This window comes from Penaeus japonicus, unplaced genomic scaffold (assembly GCF_977035675.1).
Source record: "Penaeus japonicus unplaced genomic scaffold, GWHDUDI00000001_assembly GWHDUDI00000024, whole genome shotgun sequence".
NCBI classification, from domain to species: Eukaryota; Metazoa; Arthropoda; class Malacostraca; order Decapoda; family Penaeidae; genus Penaeus; species Penaeus japonicus.
Window position 1 is genome coordinate 7,383,126 of NW_028234426.1, and position 27,500 is coordinate 7,410,625.

At 45.7% G+C, this 27,500-nt stretch overlaps 1 protein-coding gene across 1 annotated transcript in view; it reads right to left on the minus strand.

Annotated features, from left to right (window-relative positions):
• The window catches only part of LOC122246822 (uncharacterized), a 56,433-nt gene that overhangs the window by 2,951 nt on the left and 25,982 nt on the right, over positions 1 to 27,500 (minus strand). Inside the window, exons 3-4 of the mRNA XM_043005585.2 lie at positions 332 to 504; positions 1 to 33 (exon numbers count right to left, since the gene is read on the minus strand). The exon at positions 1 to 33 is cut by the window's left edge and continues 124 nt beyond it. Coding sequence (XP_042861519.2) covers positions 1 to 33; positions 332 to 504 — 206 coding nt within the window. The remainder of the gene's footprint in view (positions 34 to 331; positions 505 to 27,500) is intronic.

Here is a 27,500-nt window from a genome sequence, read left to right on the forward strand (position 1 = left end):
ACCAGCAGGGACCTCACAGGGGCCCCGGACCACCTGTGGGAAAAAGACGTGTGAAGAACGAGCGTGTGTAAAATTTGCTTTTGTGACAATAAAAAAGGGTTTTTATTGATGAAAGCTGAATGTTTGAATGTTTGATAGTTTGTCAGTGGTCACAGCCATGGTGTTTTAGCAATGGAGAGAAGGACAACAGGTATTCGGTCATCATCCTACGTGTACAGATTGAGTAGCGGCTTTCTTAAAAGGTCAACCACAGGAAACGCGACTCTGACGTCAACGAAAAGCCACGCACACCAAAAAAAAATCAAAGACGTGATGACGATCTTAACCTTACCTTCGCACGGTGACTTCCATAGTGAGATAGAAGAGATTGGGGTCACGGTGGCGCATGCGGTACTTGGAGAGCAGGAGACTCACGACCTCGCGACAGGTGGCCCTCGAACTCACGGAGATGGTCTTGTACTCGATGTCTGAGCGGAGGCACTTGGCGAACACCTTGATCGTCGTCTGCGGGAAGGAAGGAAAAAAGAAAAAGTCGGTTAGCTGGGAGTTGGACTTTCAAAGAAGGGTTATTTGATACCCAGACGTCTCGGTATGCCTTCTAAATGCGGTCGCTGGGTATTAGAAAGTTATACCCGTTTCGATCATCCTTTCAACTGCGATGTTGAAAGTCGTGTCTAACGAGGGTGACATAATACACACATGAAAAAAAGTGGCTCGTCCTAATTAAGTTATAAAAAGGAAAGATGAATCACACTGCAGTTCTGCTTATTAGCTCTAGCTTAATTAGATGATTAATTAACTGTCCGTTAGAGCATACGCCTGCATCCACAAATACCTTAATGAATCCATGGTGTCCCGACAAAAAGGAAAACTATACTTAACACCTCACTACGAAAAAAGGTAGGATGTGTAAGTTCACAGGTGTTAAGTGTAGGAAGTGTGATGTGAGGGATTCGAGGTGTGAAGAGCTGGGGGGGGAGGGCTGAAGAGGGAGGGAGGGGGGGGGACGAAGGAAGGGATAAGAGGAGGGGGAGAGAAGAAAGAAAAGGGGGAATGGAGGGAGGAAGAGACGGAAAACAGGAGAATAGGAAGAAGATCAAAGGCACGGAGGGAAGGTAGAAGATGAGGAGAGAAAGAAAGAAAGAGTCAGAGGAAGATTTAGGGAGGAGGAGGGAAAGAGAGAGGAGGCAGATGGAGGGAAGAAGGGGTTGGGGGTGTGGGGGTAGAGGGAGGGGGGGGGGAGACGGCCCAACGGTATTTCCGGCGCACTCACGAACGTTATGGTCCCGCTTGCGTTACGCTCACCTGTTCGACCTTCGCGTTGATTCGTCATGTAATTGGACGCGCCGCTAATTGCAGGTGAGAATCCTGACAACTATTTTTGTGAGTCTTGTAACAGGAGCGAAACGAGCCTGTAAAAATGGGGTGTTTTCCTTTTTTTTGTTGAAAAATTACCGTGAGCTGAAATTAGCACGAGGGGGAGAAAAGGGGGTAGAAATTATAGGGGAGAGAAATAGATAGATAGATAGATAGGTAGATTGATAGACAGATAAATAGATAGAGAGACAGGTAGATAGATAGGTAGGTAGGTGGATAGACAGAATTATATATATATATAGATAGATAGATAGATAGATAGAGAAAGAGAGAGAGAGAGAGAGAGAGAGAGAGAGAGAGAGAGAGAGAGAGAGAGAGAGAAAGAAAAGGAGAAAGAGAAAGAGAGAAAGAGACCAACAAACAGACAGAAAGCGAAGACAACCATTTATAGCTCATACCTCAAAACATTATGACCTCAACGTAAACATTTTCGTAAGCCTCCTCTTGAGAGTGTCACCATAAACCACCGCAGAAAACAAGCCCTTCAGCTCCAAGGTCAACTGGACATGATGGACCAAGGTCACGAGGGAGACACATCAAGCCGGAAGGTCAGCACGCACTCAGCATAAAGCCAGGATTAGCATTTTTCTCTCCGCATTCGACTGCCTCGTAAAGATGCTTTCCATTGTATTCCCACTTTATGTTAGGAATGAGAAGGCTAAGCGTGTGACGTTGAACTCGAGGGTAAGAGGAGGAGAGGGAAAGATCGAGGGGGGGGGAGGGAAAGAGTGAAGGAGGGGGAGGGGGATATGGAAGGGAGGGAGGGAGGGAAGGGAGGGAAGGGAGAGATAGAAGGAGATGAAGTTGAGGAGATAGAGATAGATAGAACTAAAGATAGATAGATAGAGATGTAGATAGATAGAGATAAATAAATAGAGATAGACAGAGATAGAGATAAATAGAGATAGATAGATAGATAGAGAGATAGAGAGATAGAGAGAGAGAGAGAGAGAGAGAGCAAGAGCGAGAGAGACAGAGACAGTAAAGGTAGACACACAACGAAAACCCTAAAGACTTTATGATTCACAAATCCTTTTCAGAGAAGTCTAGCAAACAGCCGGATGACCGACAGGAGGGGAAATTAAGAAGCCCAAAAGACAGGTAATAGGAGGGAGGGGAGGAGGAGGGAGGGGGGAAGGGGAGTGAGAACAGGGGGGTACCAGGTAAGGCCCTGCAAGGCAGAGCTAGATTGGCACAGGCTCCAGCAAAGGAGATTTTTAGGGTGTGGGCACGAATGGTCAGGGAGGGGAAGCGGGAGTGGGGGAGTGGGGGCGGGGCTTAGGGAGGGGAGGTTGGGGAACAGGGGATGGGGGTGGAGGGTAGTTTATGTGTCCAGGGGAGGAAGTCATATTCGGTTGGGTGGGGTGTGAGTGGGTGGGGTGGGGTGGGGTGGGGGAAGGGTGAGGGGCGAAGGGGCCACTCGAGTTGAGGTGTAAAAAGGGGGGATGGAGGGGGGAAGAGTGGGACTAAAAAAAGTGGAAAAGCGAAGGATGAGAGACGGCGATCTAGCACTCAAAGAGAGAGAGAGAAAGAGAAAGAGAGAAGGAAAACGATATCGCGAGAGTAAAAAAAAGAAAGACAGAGGCAAAGAGAAAAGCAACGCTCCCCCCCCCCAAAAAAAAAAGACAAAACAAGAGAGACGCAATAAAAAAAGAAGAAGTAAGAACAGCCGCAAAATTGCAAGAAGCGAAGAAATTGGCGGCAAGGAGCCACTCGCAGGATGGAAGTTGAATAGACACCCAAGACCGGATGACGATATCCGAAAGAACTCCTATATTCCCAGCCATTAAGACACGTACCCTCACGACACCACAAGACACCACCGCGCAGGAAATTCCGGAGTCGTGAAATCTGGATCTTGCTCGATAAGTTTCTTGGGATTCTTAGATGATTCACCGAGTCTTAGTATCGTTGTGATTAGGAATTCCCTCTCTATCTCCTTTTCTCCCTTTTCCCCATTATCTCTTCCTCCTTCTCTCTCTTCTTTGGTTTTCCTTCCTTCCCCTCCCTCCCTTTTATTCTTTATCCCTCCTCCTCACTTCTCTTCCCTCCTCCTTATCCCTCTATTCCTTCCCCTTCTTCTACCTCCATCCCCTTTTCTTCTTCCTCCCTCTCCCATATTCCCTCTTCTTCCCCTTCCTCTCATCCCTTCTCCCCCCTCCCTCTCTTTTATTCATTCTTCCGCTCACCTTCCCCCCTTCCCTCCCTCCATCAGCCATCGTCCTTGCCCCCCCCCACCCCCCTCTGCAGACAGACGCAAAGGAATCACTGGACACAATCATGCAAAGTCGACCTTGCAGAGGCGGAGATAAAGAGAAGAGATAATTTCAGATTAAAGATTCTGTTGCTTCATATCCGCTTTGATTGATGATTAAATGAATTCCTCTTATGATAGGAAAATGTCAAGGGAAAAGAGAACCTTATAGAAGTCTTTTACTTCGGCAAAGAAACTTCACTAAATGAGTTTAAAAACGAGACGACTTTTTAAAAACGGACAGAATGGTGGAGAAAAAAAAAACGAGACTTGTGATTATGGGATAACCGCGGCTAGCCAAGAGTCCAGGAAGGAAGAGAGGAAAACTCAGCTGGCTGCATCCACTCCGGCCCTCCCCCCTTCCCCCTCCCTCTCCCCCTCCCACCCTCCCCCTCCCTCTCCCCCTCCCTATCTCGTGGGCCCCGGAGCTATACACGTCCCAGCTGCGAGGTTCTTGAAGGTTAAGCCATGCAACGCTACCCCCCTCCTCTCCCCTCTCCCCTCTCCCCTCTCTCTTCCACCCCATCCCGTCCACCTCTCCTCCCTACTCCCCACCCCCTCCTACTTCCCTCTCCCCACCCCCTCCTCCCCTCTCCCCACCCCCTACCCCCTCCTCCCGCACCAAAGACCGGCTCCACAACGCCGCAAAACACTTCACCGGAAACCACAATACAATATTCATGATGTCGGCTCCAAGCATACCTGCATTTTATTTGAAGAGTTCTACGCCACGTACGTATTTACGTCGCTTCGTCTTTTTTCTTGAGGGGGGGGAGAGGGGGGGAGGGTGTTAAGAAAAACGTTCGAAAATCATACAAAAGACCATTGAAACGTTTTATTACGAGTAATCAATGCTGTGTAAACGTTTGAACGACGCACACAAGACGTTTTTATTAAAAGCCGTATTTAAAACTATGAAAAAAACATTCGAAAGGCACACAGACCGTAAAAAAAAAAAATCGACGCACCCAAAACCCAATCCGAGAAAGACAAAAAAAAAACACACCTAAGGGAAACCAATGCAACAAAATGCAAATGCAATCACTCAAAAGAAGGCCTTTTATGACCACCGCTGCCAAGAAGCAAAAACCAGACCCTTTATCAATATATTGTGGTCACCTTTTCTGTATATATCTCTTCCGTCCGATACTCAGCGAAATCCTTAGAGAAAGATCGGCAGAGGAATATTTGTGTGCCTTATGGGAAGCCGTGGGCGTGGGCGGAGTTATGCTAGTCATCGTTAACATGGAAGATGACGTATTGGCTATGAATATAGTGTGATGTTTTGCGATGATATGTGTTTGTTATTATCACTATTTTTTATATTCTTAATTAATATTGCATTCTCTCTCTCTCTCTTTTTTATTTTCATTTATTTCTTTTTTACTTATTTGAGATATATCTCTTCCTGATATTCTTTTTATTTACTTTTTCCCCTTTGCTCTACTAACACTATCTCTTTTCTCTTGTCTTTCCTCCCCTCTCTTACTTTTTATTTCCCCTTCTTATTCGTCATTCTCATTCTCTCTTCATATTATTATTCCCCTTTCTTCTTCTCCTCCTCCTCCTCCTTTTCTTCTTCCTCTTTCTTTTTCGCAGACTGACTTCCTGACCCCTCTGACTACCCTTCTCCCCCCCTCCCATTCCACTCAAATCAGAGCTCTCAGGACAGGGTCACCGGAGGAATGCTGAGGTCACGGAGTAGGAGACAAAAGAGAGAGAGAGAGAGAGAGAGAGAGAGAGAGAGAGAGAGAGAGAGAGAGAGAGAGAGAGAGAGAGAGAGAGAGAGAGAGAGAGAGAGAGAGAGAGAGAGAGATTGAGAAAGGGAGAGAGAGAAAGAGAGAGAGAGGAGAGATAGATAAATGGATATATAAATAGATAGATAGATAGAGAGAGAGAGAGAGAGAACCATCTTTCCCACTATTCCATCCCCTAATCATGTGTACCATACCCTCTCTGACCCCCTCTCCCCTTCCCCTGCATCACCCCCCCCTACCCATTATCACTCTGCTCCCCTCTTTACCCCCCCTTATCCCCCTCCCTAAATATCACTCTCATTTATTTATAAAAAATCTTTATATGATAGGTCACGATACTGACCTTGCGTGGGAGAGTAGATGGGGTTGGGAAAGATGGGTGGGTGGGAGGGAGGGAGGGAGGGAGGGAGGGAAAGGGGGAAATGACTTGGGGGGGCTTGGGGAGGGAGGGAGAGAAGGAGGGAGGGAGGGAGAGGGAGAAGGAAGGAGAGAGAGAGAGAGGGGGAGAAAGAGAGAGAGAGAGAGAGAGAGAGAGAGAGGGAGAAAGAGAGAGAGAGAGAGAGAGAGAGAGAGAGAGAGAGGATGGAGAGGGAGGGAGAAAGACAAAGAAACAAAGGAAAGGAAGAGAAGATGACTTGCGAGAGAGAGAAAAAAAAGAGTGAGAAAAAAAAAATCGCTAAATATTACTCGAACTATCGCCTCCTCCTTTGCTATCGCTACCTCCCCCTATTCTTGCTTTATTCCCCTACCTCTTTCCCGAGCAAGTCACAGTCACATGAACCCATACCCATACCTGACACACTAAACTTTTACCTGCACGCTCTCTCTCTCTCTCTCACCTGTAGTAGCAAAGTTCGTTAACAAAAAGGTGTTCTTCCGGCGACCAGAAACACCTGTGCCATCCCCCCTCACCTCGCCCCCTCCCCTCCCCCTACCCTGTCTCTATAGCCCGAGGGTACGACCGCTGTCACCCTTCTGATGGGGTAGGGGGTGGGGGGTAGGGGTAGGGGTAGGGGGGGAGGTCTCGATCGAAGGGGTAACTACGATATGCCCTTCTGGTGATACACTTTAATGACGCGAATTCCTTCTCGGTAATTGATGACTACTCGGGAGAAGAGACATAATGAAATAATAATGACGATAATACAAAAAAAAAGAATCAGTTAAGAATGTCAGGAAGAAAAAAAAAATGAGGGAAAGAAAACGCTAATTGACTAAACAAAGAAAACGGGTCTTAATGGGGGGGGTACTGTTATTTCTAAACCGAAATATTGACCCTGATTAAATAAAAAATGTAATTACGATCACCGGCGACTCAGAAGAAATTCAGAAGAGAGAAGAAGACTCGCAGAGACTCGTGGCTCAAAACATTGCACAACAAAGGGAAAGGTTGCAACGCCCAGCTTTGATAATCCTATCCATTGCACTTCGACTTAAGGCAACATGACCTTCAGACCTGCAAGAGACTCGTTCATGCGCCTCATGTCTGAAGGCCAAGGTCACGCCGGGTCGATTAGCTTGTGCTCGGAAGAGGGAAGGGAGGGTGGGGGGTGGAGAGAGAGGGAGGAGAGGAGGAGAAAGGGAGGAGGGAAGATGGGCAGGGAGGTAGGGAGGGGGTAGGAGAAAGAGAGAGAGAAGGCAAGAGAAGGAGGCGGCAAGAAGAGAGAAAGGGAGAGAAGAAGAAGATAAGTGGAAGGAAGAGGAAGGGAAGAAGGAGTAAGGGGAAGGAAGAAGAAGATAAGTGGAAGGAAGAGGAAGGGAAGAAGGAGTAAGGGGAAGGAAGAAGAAGATAAGTGGAAGGAAGAAGAAGATAAGTGGAAGGAAGAGGAGGGAAGAAGGAGGAAGGGGAAGGAAGAAGAAGATAAGTGGAAGGAAGAGGAGGGAAGAAGGAGTAAGGGGAAGGAAGAAGAAGATAAGGGGAAGGAAGAGGAGGGAAGAAGGAGTAAGGGGAAGGAAGAAGAAGAGAAGGGGAAGGAAGAGGAGGGAAGAAGGAGGAAGGGGAAGGAAGAAGAAGAGAAGAGGAAGGAAGAGGAGGGAAGAAGGAGTAAGGGGAAGGAAGAAGAAGATAAGTGGAAGGAAGAGGAAGGGAAGAAGGAGTAAGGGGAAGGAAGAAGAAGATAAGTGGAAGGAAGAGGAAGAAGAAGGAGTAAGGGGAAGGAAGAAGAAGATAAGTGGAAGGAAGAGGAGGGAAGAAGGAGTAAGGGGAAGGAAGAAGAAGATAAGTGGAAGGAAGAGGAGGGAAGAAGGAGTAAGGGGAAGGAAGAAGAAGATAAGTGGAAGGAAGAGGAGGGAAGAAGGAGTAAGGGGAAGGAAGAAGAAGATAAGTGGAAGGAAGAGGAGGGAAGAAGGAGTAAGGGGAAGGAAGAAGAAGATAAATGGAAGGAAGAGGAGGGAAGAAGGAGTAAGGGGAAGGAAGAAGAAGATAAGTGGAAGGAAGAGGAGGGAAGAAGGAGTAAGGGGAAGGAAGAAGAAGATAAGTGGAAGGAAGAGGAAGGGAAGAAGGAGTAAGGGGAAGGAAGAAGAAGATAAGTGGAAGGAAGAGGAGGGAAGAAGGAGGAAGGGGAAGGAAGAAGAAGAAAAGGGGAAGGAAGAGGAGGGAAGAAGGAGTAAGGGGAAGGAAGAAGAAGATAAGTGGAAGGAAGAGGAAGGGAAGAAGGAGTAAGGGGAAGGAAGAAGAAGATAAGTGGAAGGAAGAGGAGGGAAGAAGGAGTAAGGGGAAGGAAGAAGAAGATAAGTGGAAGGAAGAGGAGGGAAGAAGGAGTAAGGGGAAGGAAGAAGAAGATAAGTGGAAGGAAGAGGAGGGAAGAAGGAGTAAGGGGAAGGAAGAAGAAGATAAGTGGAAGGAAGAGGAAGGGAAGAAGGAGTAAGGGGAAGGAAGAAGAAGATAAGTGGAAGGAAGAGGAGGGAAGAAGGAGTAAGGGGAAGGAAGAAGAAGATAAGTGGAAGGAAGAGGAGGGAAGAAGGAGTAAGGGGAAGGAAGAAGAAGATAAGTGGAAGGAAGAGGAAGGGAAGAAGGAGTAAGGGGAAGGAAGAAGAAGATAAGTGGAAGGAAGAGGAGGGAAGAGGGAGGAAGGGGGAGGAAGAAGAAGATGAGGGGAAGGAAGAGGAGGGAAGAAGGAGTAAGGGGAAGGAAGAAGAAGATAAGTGGAAGGAAGAGGAAGGGAAGAAGGAGTAAGGGGAAGGAAGAAGAAGATAAGTGGAAGGAAGAGGAGGGAAGAAGGAGTAAGGTGAAGGAAGAAGAAGATAAGTGGGAGGAAGAGGAGGGAAGAAGGAGTAAGGGGAAGGAAGAAGAAGATAAGTGGAAGGAAGAGGAGGGAAGAAGGAGTAAGGGGAAGGAAGAAGAAGATAAGTGGAAGGAAGAGGAGGGAAGAAGGAGTAAGGGGAAGGAAGAAGAAGATAAGTGGAAGGAAGAGGAGGGAAGAAGGAGTAAGGGGAAGGAAGAAGAAGATAAGTGGAAGGAAGAGGAAGGGAAGAAGGAGTAAGGGGAAGGAAGAAGAAGATAAGTGGAAGGAAGAGGAGGGAAGAAGGAGTAAGGGGAAGGAAGAAGAAGATAAGTGGAAGGAAGAGGAGGGAAGAAGGAGTAAGGGGAAGGAAGAAGAAGATAAGTGGAAGGAAGAGGAGGGAAGAAGGAGTAAGGGGAAGGAAGAAGAAGATAAGTGGAAGGAAGAGGAGGGAAGAAGGAGTAAGGGGAAGGAAGAAGAAGATAAGTGGAAGGAAGAGGAGGGAAGAAGGAGTAAGGGGAAGGAAGAAGAAGATAAGTGGAAGGAAGAGGAGGGAAGAAGGAGTAAGGGGAAGGAAGAAGAAGATAAGTGGAAGGAAGAGGAAGGGAAGAAGGAGTAAGGGGAAGGAAGAAGAAGATAAGTGGAAGGAAGAGGAAGGGAAGCCCCCCTCTACAATTTACCTGGGCAGGTACACATGATGGTGTAATTAACAGGTGCCCAGACCAACCGTCCCGATCAGCTGGGCACTTGAGGGGCGATAACCACACGCTGAGTACTTCTTAATATGCTGTAATATCCAGTGTTTAAGGTACCGTTTGCTTTCTCTGTGCGCTCCTTGTCCACGCCTTCTTACCTTGCTAATTTTCTACTCTTTTTCCTGATATTTATTTTGTGCTTTGTCCTTTTCCTTTATTCTCTCTGTCTGTTTGTCTGTCTGTCTCTGTCTCTGTCTCTGTCTCTCGCTCTCTCTCATTGGTAACCTTAAAAGTAGGATAAAATGAAAATAAAAAAATACTCAAAGGATAGATAAAACACGCACATAATGAATATAAAGTTTCTGAATACGTTAACACCACAAAGATGTCGATGATAATTTATTGTGTAACCTTGTCTTGCCGCACGTATTTTACTGAGTGTTGCAAGGACACTTTTTTTCTCTCAACTTCCCTAATTATCATAAATGCTTCTTTACTTTTGGGAGTCTATCTTTTATGTTCTCTCTGTTTTCTTTCTCTCTTTCTCTGTCTTTCTAAGTCTCTCAATCTCTCTCTCTCTCTCTCTCTCTCTCTCTCTCTCCCTCCCTCTCTCCCTCCCTCTCTTCCTCCCTCCCTCCCTCCCTCCCTTCCTCCCTCTCCCTCTCTTCCTCCTAATCCTTGTTCCCCCTCCTCCTCTTTCTCCTAATTTTCCTACCTCTGCCATCCTTACTCTCACCAATTACGTCATCCTACCCACTTTCCCTAAACAACACCTAATCCTACGCTGTGTCGTGGCGTCCTTCTCTTTCCCAGGGTTGTGACCGCAGGATTGTAGGACAGACGGTGATCGGGTTGTCAGGTTAGGGTGCGGGGGGGGGGGGGGGCGAGGAGGAGGGGGAGGTTGAAGGGGGAGGTGGGGGTGTGGGACAGGGTGGTCGAGGAGGAGGTGGAGGTTGAAGGGGGTGGTGGTCGAGGAGGAGGGTGAGTTGGACTGGGTCATGGTGGTGATTTTGGTGGAGTGGGTGGTGGTGGTGGAAGTGGTGGAGGAAGAGGAAGAGGAGGAAGAGGCAGAGGAAGGAGGAGGAGGAAAGAGGAAGAGGAAGGAGGAGGAGGAAAGAGGAAGAGGCAGAGAAAGGAGGAGGAGGAGGAAGAAGAATAGGAGGAGAGAGAAACGGGAATGAAGAGCATAGAAGGAAGAATAGGATGAGGAAGAAGAAGAAGAAGACGAATGGGAGAAGGAGTAAGGGAAGGAAGAAGAAGATAAGTGGAAGGAAGAAGAAGGGCAGAAGGAGTAAGGGGAAGGAAGAAGAGGATAAGTGGAAGGAAGAGGAAGGGAAGAAGGAGTAAGGGGAAGGAAGAAGAAGATAAGTGGAAGGAAGAGGAAGAAGAAGAGGATGTGGCGAAGCAGGTGACCAGGTGGTGTCCAGCGCTCATTACACAGACACATGACTTCGCAAAAAAAAAATGAAAAGACATTTTTTTCTCCTAACTCGCGTAGAGACAAGAGGGCCTTTTGTTAACCTAAACTCCCTTGTTTTAATATCCTGTACGTACCCCCCCTCCCCCTCCTATCCCCTATATTGCTACCGAATGTATAAAACAACGAGAGAGAAATGGAACGAAAGAAAAAAAATCAATAATGAATAATAATGAACCATATAGCGTTGCCAATAAAGACAGGAAAATAAATATTTCTGACATGGTAAATGTGAAATGTAAGTCTCTAAAATGCCCCACGTTAAACTTGAAGTTTAGTTTCCCACGTAACCCGTCAAGAATGCGGTTGATTGATGGTTAACCTCATCAACCACTACACCCCCCTCCCCCTTTTAAACGACCCCCCTACCCCTCCCCATCACCCCCCTCCCTCTGTCCCGCATATTCCCATACCTTTATGAATTGTTTATGTAGATCTGTGTCTCTCTGTATTTCCTTTTACTTGGAAAATGTTATATTTCTGTGTTTGTCATCGTCTCTCTCTCTCTCTTTCTTTCTCTCTCTCTCTTTCTTTTTCTCTCGCTCTCTCTATTTCTCTCGCTTTCTCTCTCATTATCACTATCTCTCTTTCATTCTCTCTCTTTCTTTCTTTCTCTCTCACTTCTCTATCTCTCTTGCTTTCTCTCTCATTATCACTATCTCTCTTTCATTCTCTCTCTCTCTCTCTCTCTCTCTCTCTCTCTTTCTTTCTCTCTCTCTCTCTCTCTCTTTCTATCTCTCTCTCTCATTCCTTCGTCTTGTTTTTTCCTCATTCACACTTCATTTCACCTATTTGTCCATCCTTTTTAAAGCTCCTATAATCCTACCCCCCCCCCTTCCTTCCTTCTCATCTCCCCCTCCACCTCTTCTAATCCTTTCTACTCGCTGTCCATCTTCACTCCCCCTCCTCTGCTCCTTCCTCTCCCCCCCCCCTCCGCTCCCTCACCCTCATTCACCATCTCAATCCTTTTCCCATCTCCCTCTCCCTCTCCCCTTCCCCCCTCCTCTTCTCCCTCCCCCTCTCCCCCATCCTCTTCTCCTTTCCTTCCCCCCTCCTCCTCTTCCCTTTCCTTCCCCCCTCCTCCTCTTCCCTTTTCCGCCGTGATAACAGCGTACTCGTAAACGCCCTTCTTCCTGTATCGCTACTAATCCGTTCCTGTTTCCCGTACTGGCGCATCCTCTCTGTCTTTTTTTTCGTATTATTGTCTTTCGTTTCCTGTTTTCTATTATTTTGTCTTTGTTTTTTCATTGATATATTTTATATATTGATTTTTTTTATACATTTTGAAAGAGAGAAGATTAAATATAGTTTGATGTGAAATTTAAGGGTTGAAGTGTAGCGAGGTAGAAGGAAGAAAAGGTTTGAGAAAGAGGTAGAAGATGGTAGATCTATGTCAAGAAAGAGGAAGAAATAAATAAAGGGTGGAGAAAGCAGGTAGGGAGAAAGGGAGGAAGACTCCAAAGGAAAAGAAAGGCGGGAAGGCTTACCGGGCGCGTTCAAGCGTGAAAGGAAATGCGCGCGTTCGAACGTAAAATTTACGCCTTGAACGTAGACATCGGCGTTGCTTGTGAGCGCATTCTTATCGCCTGAAATATCCTCCTTCAATGCCCGCCACCCTCACCTCCCTCTTCTCCCCCCCCCTCCTCTTTTTTCACCCCAGCATGAAACCGCCCTTTTCCTTCCTATCATTGTGAACGCAACTCGGCTAATATACGCACCACATCCCTCTTTTGAACGCGGCCTCTTCCTGGGAACCCCTTTTATGAACGTGAACTTCCTTCCCTTACCCCCCCACCCATCCTCCCCCGCGCTCTTGAGGTCGACCCCCTTCCCCCCACCATCTACCCCCTACCTACCACCCTTCCCCGTTTTCTTGAGGTCGACCTATCCCTACCTCTCCCCCTTCCTCCCCCTCCCTACCTGATCCGACCTTGCTAGATCTTGTGAGTTTTATTTTTTCTTCTCCCACGGTGCTAAGAAAGCTTTTGTTATCTGATATTCTTGTTAAAAGGAATTTTAAAATTGTTTCTGATATGTGATACGCAATATCGCAGCTGCGTATCTAAAAAAAAAAGAAGACTGAAATTCCAGTGGTATAGCATTCAAGAAAAATTACGCTTGCATACTCTTATGGATTCATTTGTGAGAAAATCTGGTATAATCGAGACACTGTGGGCTGATTATTGCCGTCATCAATCAAATATAATAAAAGGCACATCGCATTTTAAACCGAATTATTTTTCTATCAAAAAGTATTCGATCTGTCAGCCTGAATAACATTTAGTCTACGTTCACCAACACTATTATCCATCCTTAGCCTCGCCTACCATAGAGAATCACTCCCCATTAAATTCGTAAATCACCAGCGCTCACAAAAGGGGGGTTGGGGGAGTGAAAGAGAGAGAAAATTCACGCACAATTGCTTCCATACAGAATTTGACCCATCGGCTAATTTACTCGAGTTACCCCCCTCCCCTTCCCACCCCCCTCTCAGAAAACGAAGCCTTTTAGAAAACGGGATATTCAGTAGCTACGCGCGTTCACGGGATTATTATAAGAAGCATTTTCCTTCCTTGGCGATTGACCAGAGGTAAACAGTTTAATTTAGAGGATGGGGGCATTTAGTGGTAAGTTCCCCCTCCCCTCCATCCCCGATCCCCGTGTTTCCTCGCTTCTAATTGGTCATAATGGCCAACAGAAGATTGGGCAGTGATGGGTTATTGTCCATATGTCAGAGTCTCAAGAGCTCTGGGTTATCTGAAGACGCGGAGGCCCTGTGTTCCCATGATCTGATTCTCGTGGGTGTAATGGCGTTTATTGCTTGCCTGTTCGTTATATCGAGATATAGATAAGATTGTAGATAAGAGAGAGGTAATATAACGATATATGTTTATTAGCTGGTGTTTGTTTAACTGTTTTATTGGAGTAGACGCCATTTTGATAAGTGAATGAACCCACTAAGCTTCTATGTACACCTCAAGAATTAATATGGTCAGTTTAGCAAAGACGTTTTGTGATTCATGCTTAATGTTTCAGTTGAAAGATGTACAATATTAACCAAAATTAATTCCATGACAGTAAAATAACACGCGAAAGGTGATGGATCTCGAGGACATCTACAAAAAAATATGTAAACCAAACTAAGACTATAAAATAAAAAAAATAAAAAAAAGAAGAAAAAAAAATAAAGTAAACTAAGACTCGTCCAAAAAACTGAAATGCTCCCAAGAAACATAGAAAATATAAATGAAAATAAAATCAATCTTCCCTCCCCAAAAAAAAGAAGATAAAATAACATCAGACTCAAAAAAAAAAAAAAAGGAAAGAAAAAAATCATTAATTCGTCCGTTTCTCTTCTGGACAATAGGTCATTTATTCTTGTAAACAGTTTCCCCCGGACAGACCCTTAGGCCGAGACACCCGGAGGGAATGGGAGGACAGGGAGAGGGAGGGGAGGGAGTAGAGAAGAGGGGGATAGGGAGGGAAGAGAGGGAGAGGAGGGAGTAGAGAAGAGGGGGATAGGGAATGGGAAGACAGGGAGAGGGAGAGGAGGGAGTAGAGAAGAGGAGGGAGTAGAGAAGAGGGGGATAGGGAGGGAAAAAGGAGATGGGAGACAGAGAAGGAGAAGGAGGAATAATATGAGATAGAAGAGAAGTTGGAGATGGGCGCGACGAGAAAAAAGAAGAAAAATAAGATAAAAGAAGACATAAGGAATTTAAGATGAGAAGAAAAGGAAGATGAGGGAAAAGGAAGAAATGGAACGGGAAGGAAGAAAGAAAAAAAGAAGGAGAAGAAGAAGAAGAAGAAAAAGAGAGAAGAAGAAGAAAGAGCAGGAGGAGGAGGGGAAGAAAAGGAAAGGAAGCATAGAGGAGGAAGGTGAGAAGGGGCAAGGGTAAGAGAACAGGGACGAGGGACGAGAAAGGGGGGTAGGGGGGTTGGGGGGGTATTAAAGGTCCAGCGGCAACCTTGGATACATCCGGCGGGACCTTAATGCCGCTTCAGGTAGCGATCCTCGGCCTGCGAGGGGGGGGGGGGGGGAAAGAGGGAGAAGAAGAGAGAAAGAGGAAGAGGGAAAGAGGGAGAGAAAGAGGGAACGAGGGAGAGGAAGAGGGGGAGGAAGAGGGAAAGAGGGAAAGAGGGAGAGGAAGAGATAGAGGGAAAGAGGGATATAAAGAGGAAAAGGGTAAACATGATGGGGGAGGGAGGGGAGAAAGAGGGGAAAAGAGAGAGAGAAGAAGAGAGAGAAAGAGACATTGAGTAGGAGAGAGGGAGAAAGAGGGGGAGGATGATAAGAAAGAGAGATTCACAGAGAAAGAGAAAGAAACAGAGAGAAAGAGCCATAACCAGAGACAACCCCCCCCCAAAAAAAAAAAAAAAAGACAGAGAAAGAGAAGAACAGAAAGAGAGAAAGTAAACGCATAAAAAAAGCTCTAATAACAGCGACCGCAAGAGAAATATCAAGATTAAACAAGAGGAGAGAGGCAATGGACCCCCGAAGCGAAGATAAGTACGAAGTTACACCGCTCTTCATCACATCACGGGGGGCCTATGGGGGGGTGGGGGGCGAGTAAGAGGAGGTGGAGGAGGAGGCAGAGGTGGAGGAGGAGGAGGAAAAGGGGGAAAAAGAGAAAAAAGAGGAAAAAGAGAAAAAAGAGGAAAAAGAGAAAAAGGAAGAGGAGGAAGAGGAGGAGGAGGAGTAGGAGGAGGAGGGAGAGGTTAGGGGGACAGGAGGAATAGGAGGAACAGGAGGAGGAGGTTGAAGAAGAATGATAATGATAATAGTAATTATGATAATAATAATTATTATTATGATAATTATTATTATGAATCTAATAATGATTATAATAATGATAAGAAAAAAGAAGAATGAGGAGGAAGAAGAGGAGGAGGAGGAGAAGAAAGAAGTAAGAAGGTATGGGTCTAAGGAGAGAAGAAGAGGAGGGGGAAGGGAGAAAAGGCGGGGGGGGGGAGGGTGCTACCGCGTCCATTCTCTACCAATCAAACACTAACGCGAGGTCAACCCGGGGTACGTGAAGAGGGAGGGGGGGAGAGGGGGGAGGGGGGAGGGAGGAAATGCGTTATTTTTTGTTGTCATTATATTTTTTTGTTGTTGTAATTGTGGGTTTAACGTTATATTGGTGGGTATTTTGACATCCTCTGTATCTTTAAAGGGGGTTAGTATGAACATGTATGAAGAAAGTTCGTTGTGGCAGTAACCATATTCAACTTTTGTATCTATTTGCATCGTTCGATAAGATTAAGATATAAAGATGAAGTTGATTAGAAATGTAGGTGGAGATAAATAAACAGAAAAATTCAAAAACAATAAAAAAAAAACATAATCCAGGGAATCATTCCAGTAGAACATATTCCACTTGGAAATAAAAAGAAGAAACGTGACAGCGAAAAAAAAAACACTCATATAGAAAGAAAAACAAAAATCAATATAAAAATACCCCCCCACCACCACCCCAAAACACACACACACACACACAAAACATTTTTTTCATTTCAAAAGCAAAATCAACGCTAAAAATATAGCTCGAGGCGACGAACAGCTAAAGCCAGAGGAGCGAGCTAGCCGGAGCACCCTAGGCAGTGATCACGCTACCGGTGGGAGAGCAGGCTTGGTATCTTCCCACACTAGACTCTAGAGGTGTTTTTGTGGCAAGAAGAAACTATGTGGGCTTTATTCGGCATTGCTGCGGCGTCTATGTGGCTGGAGAGGAGGGAGGTAGATAGATGGTGGTGGTCTATGTGCTTGGGAGGAAGGAAAGGAGGGAGGAAGGGAGGGAGGGAGGGAGGAAGACAAAGAGAGGGCGGAGGAGGGAGGGAGATAGATAGATAGATAGATAGATAGATAGATAGATAGACATACACACACACACACACACACACACACACAGATAGATAGAGAGAGAGAGAGAAAGAAAGAGAGAGAGTCAGAAAGGAATATAAAAAAAAGTAAATAAAGAGCGAGACCAATAAAACCTACCGATCACATGAAAACGACAGGTAAATAAAACCCCGAAAAAGAAGAAAAAAAAAGCAAACGTCACCAATCGCCCCATGAAAGACCCCCCTTCCCCCTCCCCCTCCCCCCTCTTGTCTCAATCCTATCCGTCGAGCGATCCCGATTAGGTTGAATTTCAAAGCCTCGAAAAAAAAAGAAAAAAAAAGGTGAGGATAAGGATATGAGGTGTGCTCCTTTCCCCTCCATCCACCTCTCTTCTTTTCCTCCTTCCCTCCACCTCTCCTCCACTTCTCCCTTCTTTCCTTTCTCCCTTTTTCTTTCTCTTTTTCCCTCTTGTTTCAAGATCCTTTCATCCTTTCCTTTCCCCCTGTTTCTCATTTCTCTTATTCCACTTTCCCCCACCTCCTGTTTTTTTTTCCTTACCCCTCCTATTCCTCCTTCTCAACATTTTCCTCTTCCCCCGACTCCCCTCCTCATCCCTTCTTATTCTCCCCTCACTCCTTCCCTCCATCCATCCTTCCTTCCCTCCCTTTCTCCTATCTTCTTTCCCTCCTTCCCTTCCCTCCCTCCCATCCTCTTCCTCTCCTTCCCTCCCTCCCTATCCTCTTTCCCTCCTTCCCCTCTCTCCCTCCTATCCTCTCCTCCCTTCCCTCCTTCCCTCCTTCCCTGCCTCCCTCCCTCCTCCCTTCCCTTTCTCCGCCCCCTCCTTCCCTCCCTCCTATCCTCTTCCTCTCCTTCCCTCCCTCCCTCCTCCTTCCCTCCCTCCTATCCTCTTTCCCTCCTCCCTTCCCTCCCTCCTACCTTACTCCCTCCTTCCCTGCCTCCCTCCCTCCTCCCTTCCCACCCTCCTCCCTCCCTTCCCTCCCTCTCGTATTCTGATCCTTCCTGTCCTACGCAATTCCCTTCTGGGTTCTCTCATCGTGTTGGATATCGCTTGGTATTTGGTCTTTGTTCGATCTCTCGTTTATCTGTTATCTATTTGTCTTTTGGTTTTATGGCTTAATTGGGTTATTCTTTTATCTCTTTGTGTGTTGTTCTGTTTGGTTATTGTATGTTTTCTATTTTTAGATCTATGAAGATTTAGTTTTGTGTTGATGTATACAATAAGGTGTATTGTTATATATATATATATATATATATATATATATATATATATATATATATATATATATGTGTGTGTGTGTGTGTGTGTGTGTGTGTGTGTGTGTGTGTGTGTGTGCGTGTGTGTATGTGTGTAGGATGCCCTTTGTGACTAAATATCAAGAATTTGTTTTTTTTTCTAAATAGAAAAAATAAAATCGAAGATACAAAAATATTTCAAGTAGCAATAAACCACTTATGATTGATTGATTGATTGACTGTTATATTCGAAGAGAAAAAAACGTCAATAACAATCTGTAGAGGAAAAAAGAGAGAAAGAGAGAAAGAGAGAGAGAGGAGAGAGAGAGAGAGAGAGACAGAGAGAGAGAGAGAGAGAGAGAGAGAGGAAAGAGAGAGAGAGAGAGAGAGAGAGAGAGAGAGAGAGAGAGAGAGAGAGAGAGAGAGAGAGAGAGAGAGAGAGAGAGAGAGAGAGAGAGAGAGAGAGAGAGAGAGAGAGAGAGAGAGAGAGAGAGAGAGAGAGAGAGAGAGAGAGAGAGAGAGAGAAAGATAGAAAGATAGATAGGTAGATAGAGAGAGAGAAAGAGAGAGAAAGAGAGAGAGAGACAGAGACAGAGAGACAGAGATAGATAGATAGATAGTTAGAGAGAGAGAGAGAAAGAGAGAGAGAGAGGTCTGAAGTATGACGGAGGAGGAGGAGGAGGTGGGCATAGCGAGGATAAGTGGTAGCTCGGATGATCACTTTTCAGGATAAACTGAAAGAAGATTGACGATCTCTTAAACACACTTCAACTGACATGCGAGAGGATGGATAGACAGATGAATGGACTGATAGACAGAGATGGAGGAAGGGACAGGAAAGGAGAAAGGAGAGAAAGAGTGAGAAATTGAATGAGAGAGAGTGAGAGAGAGAAGTGAGAGAACGAGAAAGAGAGAAAGAGAAAGAGAGAGAGAGAGAGAGAACGAGAAAGAGAGAAAGAGAAAGAGAGAACGAGAAAAAAGAGAGAAAGGCAAAGAAGAAGAGATACAACGAAATAAATAGACATGAGAAAATACGAAAGGAGAAAGCAAAGAGACAGACAGACAGACAGACAGACACCAATCACTTCAAGCAAGGGCAGCGGGTGTGAAAACGAGGAAGAACGGATACTGAAGATAATTAAAGAGAGATGGAGACCAGCGTTGCCTTGTGGGGTAATAAGTAGGATGTTTATACGTGAGTGAAGGGAATTGGTCCCCTCACGAAACGGGGGTGGGAGTGGAGGGGGTGAATGGGGTGTGGGTGGGGTGTAGGGGGAGAGAGTAGGTGAGAGGAATGGGGGGAGGGAGGGAGGAAGGGAGGGAGGGAGGGAGGGAAGGAGGTGGAGATGAGGAGAAAGGGAATTAGGGAGGAGGGAGGTGGAGGGTAGGAGACACTGATAGGTGAGAGGGAGGAGAGGAAAAGGAGGAAGGAGGAAAGGGAGGAATGAGAAGAGAAGGGTGAAAGAAGAGGAAAGAGGGGAAGGGGGAGAGGTGAAAGAAGAGGTGAGAGAGGGAATGAAGGGAAAATAGAATGTTAGGAGAGGGAGAAGGAGGGGGGCAGGGGTAGGGGTGGCGGTGGATTGGGGTGGGTGGGGCGGGGAGGGATTCAAGTGCGTTGTGTAGACAGGACGGGATTTGGGTAGGGGTATGGGGAGTTGGGGAGGGGTAGAGGGTAGAAAAGGTGAAGGGAAGGTGTAAGGTGGGAAGTAAGGGAGAGGAGGAGGGGGAAAGGGGGGTGGGGGGTGGGTGGAAGAGCGAGGTGGTAGAGGAAAGGAAAGTTTACACTAGAACCTTGTTACATTTACAAATCTTACCTAAGTTTGTCACGCGGGCGTTCTTCCTCACAGGCCCTTGTTAATTTGCGTTTGGGCCGCTCAGCACCGCCCAAATCCCCTTCCTTGTTGAGGATTTATGGTTTTGGGACATTTCTCGGTCAGATAATAGAGGAAAGATCACTTATTTCCATGTTAATTGGGAAATTTGTTTAAAAGCAAGAAAAATAAAAAAAAAGGTGGTCAGTCCATGACGAACTTCATGAGCATTATAAATGGATATGAATCTTGGGGCTATGAACTCAAGAAACAAGCCACATATGGAACTGGTATGTATTATTCATTATATGAACGATATATTCCGTTTTTCCCTCTCTTTCTCTCTCTCTCCCTACCTCCCTCTGCCTCTCCTTCTCCCTATTCCTCTCCCTCCCTTTCTCCATCTCCCTCTCCCTCTCCCACTCCCCCTCCCTCCCCCCCCCTCCCTTTCTCTTTCTTTCTTTCTCTCTCTCTCTCTCTCTCTCTCTCTCTCTCTCTCTCTCTATCTCGCTGTTAAAAAAAAAAAAAAAAAAAAAAAAACAGCTACTGTCGAACACGAGAAATACCAAAAGCGTTACAAGTGAATGTGTTTTCCGCTCAGCAACCCCGTGATCATCGAAAAGCCTCGGTCACGCTTCAATCGTGTACGTTTACTCGCGGTCGATGATGGATGACAAGACTCCTGATGAGACTCCTGACCGAGAGGCGATCACGATCTCCCTTTGCGTAAGATGCAGCGGGGTTGACTGACCGACGTCGAGAGATTCCTCGGAGGAAGGAGCTCGGGATTCCAGGGAGAGTCGAGACTAATAGGGACTCCCTCCGCCGAGACTTTAAAATCAGCAAAAGCGACAGATCCGTATGAGCTTTCGTCGAGTCTTCTGAAGCCCCCTCACCTCCACTCCTTCCCCCCCACCTCTTCCCCCAGCCCTCCACCCCGCCCATCTCAAAGATCTCGCGACCACCGCACCCCGACGACGACCTATAGAACTTCCTGCGTGGTTGCCGAAGCCCCAAGACCAACAGACCACAACAATAAGGGGCTAAAGGCGGCCACAGGACTCGGCAGGGTTGGGGCAGTGGGTACGGGGGAGAGGAGACTAAGGGAGGAAAACTTAAGGGAGGAGAATCAAAGGGAGAAGAATTAAAGGTAGGATAATCTAAGGGAGGACGACCCAAGGAAAAAAAATGGGGGAAGAAACCTAAGGGAAGAAACCTACGAAGAACCTAAAGGAGGGAAGAGACCAAAGAGTAGAGAACGCAAGAGGCAGGGTAGCTAAGAAAGGGGAGCTAAGGCAGGGGAACTAAGGCAGGGGAGCTAAAGGGGCCTTCCATATTGTGGGCGGCGACAAGGTCTTCGCTTCCCAGGGGTTCCACTAAACAAAGCTAACCTCTTGTTACCTTTTAATGTAGCTCATTTACCCAGTCCTCTGCCTCACAAAAGATGAAGTGGAGGCTTAGATGGACATCTGTAACGTCTTCTCTCATGTTGTTTTAGAAAAAGATAAATCGTTTCGAGTAGATAAGGAAAGAAATACAGAGAAATTTTATGTTTTTTTTTAACTTTAATTGAGCTTCTTTGAGTTTATAGTTGTGAATGTCTTTTAATCCATCCATGACTTAATATTAGAAAAAGAACAAATAAATCTTATAATTAGATCAATTACGCACTTTCACGAAGCAAAATCCATCGCCCGTCTTTAACTTCCTGCACTGCCATTCATAAGGCATTGCTTCCTGACCTTTCGTACCTGAAGGAGATTATAGCGCTATACCCTATCATAAAGGCTTTTTGTCGAAGGCTTTGTGATCAAATGACTACCTTATGAGTGCGTGTACTCGAGGTCATGTAAGTTCAGGTGCCATCATAAGCCACGACGAAGCAGGAATCTTAATAGAGAGGCTCCGTGTATAATGATGTATAATGCATAATGCGCGCCTAATGGGACTCACGCTGTGACGTAGCATTAGAAGACTACTGCGTGATCTTGCGTCTCCTAAAAAGAAAGAAAAAAAAAACGCCTTTTCTCGTAGTTATGCCTTTTTATTCTGTGTTTTGATGTCGTGAAGTGGTTCGAGTTTATGATTTTACGATTTGGAGAACACCGTATTACGTTATCAATCTATGTCTTGATGTCGTATAACAGTGCGGGATGCATAATCACCTCGATGTTGGTATTTAAGAGAGAAGGTTGGGGTGGCAGAGAGCGCCATTATGTTATCCGGCACTGTTAAACATAACGGTCACATCCAAAGTTCATTGTCGAACGGAGAATGAGGGTGAGAGAGACGGAAAAGAAAGAGAGCGAGAAAGAGAAAGAGAGAAAGACACAAGGCGCCTTTCCGACCGCGAAATCTTCCAGTGACCTTCTAAGACGCAGCTAATAAGACAACGTTGTCATTTTCATTATTTCGCTAAGAGCCATTTTCTCCTAACATTACCGAGCAACAATGCGAGAGAAAATGAACGTTAAAAAAGAAGCGCCAGTTTCAAAATACCGACACGGTAGTTTTGGCGCTAAAACAATATGAAGGGACTGAATGAGCTTTAAGTATACTGTTCAAACTCGAAGGAACTAGACAACTTAAAACAAGGAATGAGACAACTTAAATAGGTATAAAAGGAACTATACTTTTTTATATAAACAGAGAATGAGACAACTTAAATAGGCTAAAAAAAAAGGAACTATACTCTTTGGTATCAACGGAGAATGAGACAACTTAAATAAGTTTAAAAAAAAGGTAAAAACGAAACAGAAACAGATACAAAGAGGAGCGGGAGAAGTTAAAGACTACGACGGACTAAAGTGGATCGTAGTGGAGTGGATATTAAAAAGAAAAGAAAAGAAGCCAAGACGTGGCGAAAGTGGAAGCCCCGAGAGCGGATGGCGCGGCGTAGCGGAGACGGGAAACCTCTAGCGTGTTAGGGAAGGACGCCGAAGCTCTCGGGTTTGTTTACACTATTGCCAGCGTGGGTTCCGTGCAAGGCGATTACGAGGCTGCTTCCTTCCTCTGGCTGTTGCGTCAGAGCATCTTAGCTTTCTAAAATCTCCGCGAACAGGATGCGAGTGGATGGAGAATGAGAGAGAGAGAGAGAGAGAGAGAGAGAGAGAGAGAGAGAGAGAGAGAGAGAGAGAGAGAGAGAGAGAGAGAGAGAGAGAGGAGAGAGAGGGAGAGAGAGGGGAGAGAGAGGGGGGAGAGAGAGAGAGAGAGAGAGAGAGAGAGAGAGAGAGAGAGAGAGAGAGAGAGAGAAGAAGAGGGATGCTGGAATCGGCGCCGAGATTAACGACGATGTTGTGAATGTGATAGGAAGAGATTGGGGGGAGGGGAGGAGGAGGGAGGGAGGGAGGGCAAGTAATAGAGAAAATGAAAGGCATTGGAGCTGAAGATACACATGTAATGATTATGAAAATGGAGATACAAAGTGATGGGATCTCTTTTTTTCCCCTAATGGACAGCGAAGACTAAGTTATTCCTCAAAGGGACAATGGAAAACGCTTTTGTTGAGGTATAACCATGGAAAAAAAAATCACATGGAGAACAGAGGTAAAAGGCAAAGAATACCCAAGCGGGCAGGTTGGGAGGCAAGGTGGAAGAAGAGTAAAGGCACAGAAGCAGGTAGGAAGGCAAAAGGCCGACAAAGCGCACGCAAGAAGAGCGGACAAAAGCCAGAAGGAAAGAGAAATGTGCGATAACAAAAGATGTCGGTACTATAACACTGGCGGAAGGTACGACAATCTCGGCCAAGATGGACCCGAGACGCAACATAAGAGACGCCGCAGAGGAGTGGGGGGAGGGGGAGGGTTACGGGGGTACGGTGGAAGGGAGGAGGAGGAGGAGAAGGAGGAGAAGAAGGAGGAGGAGGAGAGGGAGGGGAGGGGGGGAATAAGGTGATCCATCAACCAAGAAAGAGGAGTTACTGATCGCTTTTGGTTGCTGCGTAACGTATATTTTGCCAGGACCTCGGTTGCGTTTTCATGTTATTCCCACACGAAAGGGGGGAAACGGACGCATTTTTTTTTCACGTAAACACATCATGACACTACTCTCTTTTTATATTAATATTCATCATTGGTAAAAAATGAATAACATAAAGGTCCCAAAAATGAAGAAAATTAATATTTTCAATCGGAAGAGACGTATTGAGCCTCAGGCATACGAGTGAGTGTATGGCGGGCAGGCCTATTGACGGCGAGCTTATTCTAATTTGCATAAAAGCCCAGGAGTAATTGTAGTAGTACAGCGCTATTAAGTTATTAAGTTACGTGTTTTCCTTGTTCGCCTTACGAGCTGTCATCCTGTCCCATCTTGACATAAGGAACCGGTAGAGACATTGATTTGCATTTGAACGCTATTAAAAGCATACATACTTAAAAACATATATGCCTATACATGTATACATAATATCATAGATGCCTATACATACTTACATGCATATATATAAGTCTATACATACATAAATAAATACACATATGCCTATACATCTATACATAATATCATATGTGCCTATACATACATACACACAAACATATATGCCTATACATGTATACATATTATCATTTATGCCTATACATACATACATATGCCTATACATATATACAATCATATATGCCTGTGCATGTACACATACAATCATGCCTATACATACAGACATATATGCCTATACATACATACATACGTACGAACATACAACCATACACCCCCCCCCACACACACACATACAAACATACACACAAACACGCGTATTCATACACGCACGCATTCTCTTGCGCTTGCATAATTGGTGGAGGCAAAGTCGGTCATTGAGTCTCGACATATCTTGCTTCATGTCCGTTTATTGGTATCTTTCTCTCGACCTTGTTTGAGAGAAAGAGAGAGGGGGAGGGAGAGGGTGGAGGGAGGGAGGGGAAGATGGATGAATAAAAGAGGGGGGAGTGAGAGAGCGAGAGAGAGCGAGAGAGAGAGAGAAAGGGAGAGAGAGAGAGAGAGAGAGAGAGAGAGAGAGAGAGAGAGAGAGAGAGAGAGAGAGAGAGAAAGAGAGAAGAAAGAGACAAAGAGAGATTAAAAAAAGAAATCGAAATGGAGGGGGGGCACAGTGTTCAAACTATTTGTTCAATAACCATTCATCACACAAGCCTTAATGTGCACTCTGACACAGATTCATCAGATAAGATGAAGATAACCATAATCATTTTTAGCCTTCGTGCAATATAGCACTTCCTCTCAATATTAACCTTCCTCTCTCGACCACGCCCTTTGCTGGTATCAACATAGTGTGATACCAGATCGAGACATTAACATTTCATGATGTAAATCAGATAATATAAAACAAATAGAAAAACAAATATTGATGGACATGTCGACCGAAACACCGTCGTTGGTATCAAATTCCAATGATACCAGATCGAAGCACTAATCAGCATTCAATTATGTAAATCATATTAAAAACAACTAGCACAAATCATAATTTATACCAACGCATCTTCGTAAAACATAAACAAAAGAAACAAATCTAATATATATATATATATATTCTTCATCTTGTTCACGACATACAAACAGCTGATTACATTTATTGTTGTATTTCCTCTCGGTAGGTTATCAGCTCATCTGTTCTCCCGATTTTCCCAGGCAGCTTATCAACTCGCTAGTTTTCCAGTCGAGATAAGAAACATCTAGAGTGTATTTATCTAAGTGTGTCGATCTCTCTCTCTCTCTCTCTCTCTCTCTCTCTCTCTCTCTCTCTCTCTCTCTCTCTCTCTCTCTCTTTCACTGATGCTTGTGAAAACCGTGAGAATTTTCCTTTTGATGGTGGTGAGGCTCAGGGGTGGATGGGGTGGGGGATCTGTACCCCTTTGGCTGGCTATCTGTTTTTTTTACGTTTTTTTGTTTTTGTTTTATTAGTTTTCTTGGTTTCTTTGTCTTTGTTGGTGTTCTTTGATTGCTTGAGCTACTCTTGTTTTCTCACTTTGATTTTTTTTTTATCATTATGAATATCTCTCTGTCTCTGTGCCTCTTTTTCCCCTCTCCCTCCCTCTCCAACTTCTCTCTCTCTCTCTCTCTCTCTCTCTCTCTCCTATTCTCCACCTCTCCCTCTCCCCCTTCTCTCTCTTTCACGATCGCTCTCGAACGCATTCCAGCTGCGAACTCGACCCACTTCTCCCCCGCGTGCAGGATCGACCCTCCGGTGCTGTCCTATCCTCGACATCCTCTCGCCTCCCCCTCCCTTCCCTCCCCCCTCCCCCTCCTTCTCTCTTACCTCCCCCTCCACCACTCTATCTCTTTTTTTTTCTCTCTCTCCGCCTCCTGCTCTCTCTTTCTCTCTCCGCCTTCTGCTCTCTCTTCCCCTGTATTCTTCTCCTTCTCTCTCTCTCCCACAATCATCACACCTTTTTCTCTATCTCACCCTCCTCCTTCTCTCTTCCCTCTCCATCACCCCCTCTTTCTTCCCCCACTCCACCCCCCTCTTCGTCACTGCACTGCTACGTCTTCTCTCTGTTCCTTTCTTTTTGACCTCCTTTATTTGCCTAATGTATTCTAGTTTATTGTAAGTGTGTGTGTATGTGTGTGTTTGTTTGTCTGTTAATCTGTGTGCAACTGTGTCTGTTTCTTTGTTTGTGTGTGTGCGTGTGTACGTACGTAAGTATTTGTGTGTGAGTATGTATACATAGTAACGCCATCCGTTACATACCATGGCTTCTCATCACATGCCTCCGTTATTACACCCGTGACATACCACCAACCCCCCCCACTCCCTCCCTACCCCCCCACACCCCCCTGACATGACCTGAGCCCGCCCCCTCCCGCCCACCACCTCTCCCTCTCCCTTTCCCCTCCCTCACCTCCTCCCCCTCCCACCCAGCCCAGTCCCTTCCCCCCTTTACGTCCCATCCCGTGACACGACCTACTCCCCGTCCCCCTCCCTTCCACTACCCCCCAACCCCTCAACCCCCCTCCTCCCCCTCTCTTCCGCCTCGGCCATCAGCGGTGCTCAATGTCTGTGTCTAATGAAGAAGGTAATTTCCTGGAGCCAAGCAGGATGCGCCGTTTGCGGGTCACGGCGAGGAGACAGCGGAGAGAAGGCTATCATTATTCCATTAATATGTGATAACACTATTTACATTTCTCTTTTAATGGCGAGAGAGAGCTATGGTCGGAATGTGTGTGGTTCCGTGGGATATTTTTAAATGTTATTTTAATCCCCCGTGACGTTATGAACACCTTATGATCTACGGTGAGATCAACCGTGGCGGTGATCCGAGAGTGTTATCATGACCGTGGTACTTGTCTAGCATCGTATACCAAATTTAGATAGATTAATAGATTGAGATATATTACGGTGTCTGAGGGCCTCAAATTAAGATGGAGATTTGCATCTTATTAACGAAGCGGTTGATCGATTAAAGAAGAAAAAAAAATAACGATATATATTTTTTTCTTCTCAAACAATAACCCAACGATCTGAGGGTCATCTTAATCCGATAGGGGAATTAAGGCATAATCCTTCATCCAATCCTATTACCTTTTCTCTCTTCTCTCTTCCTCTTCCCTCTCTCACATTCCATCCCCCTTTTCTCCTATTCTTCATCCCTTTGTTCTCCATTCCTCATCTCTCATTCTCTTTTTCTCACTCTCCCACTCCTCATCTTCCTCATCCTTTCCTTCCTTCCTTCTCTCATTTTTCCCTCTCCTCTTTCCTTCCTCGGTTCACAAGGAGGGCCAAGATTTCGTAACGTCTTCGAGACCATCCTGAGAAGTTCGTTACGCTGGAAGGAAAAGGTACCGACTCATCCTTAGCCTCTTCTTCGTACCGAC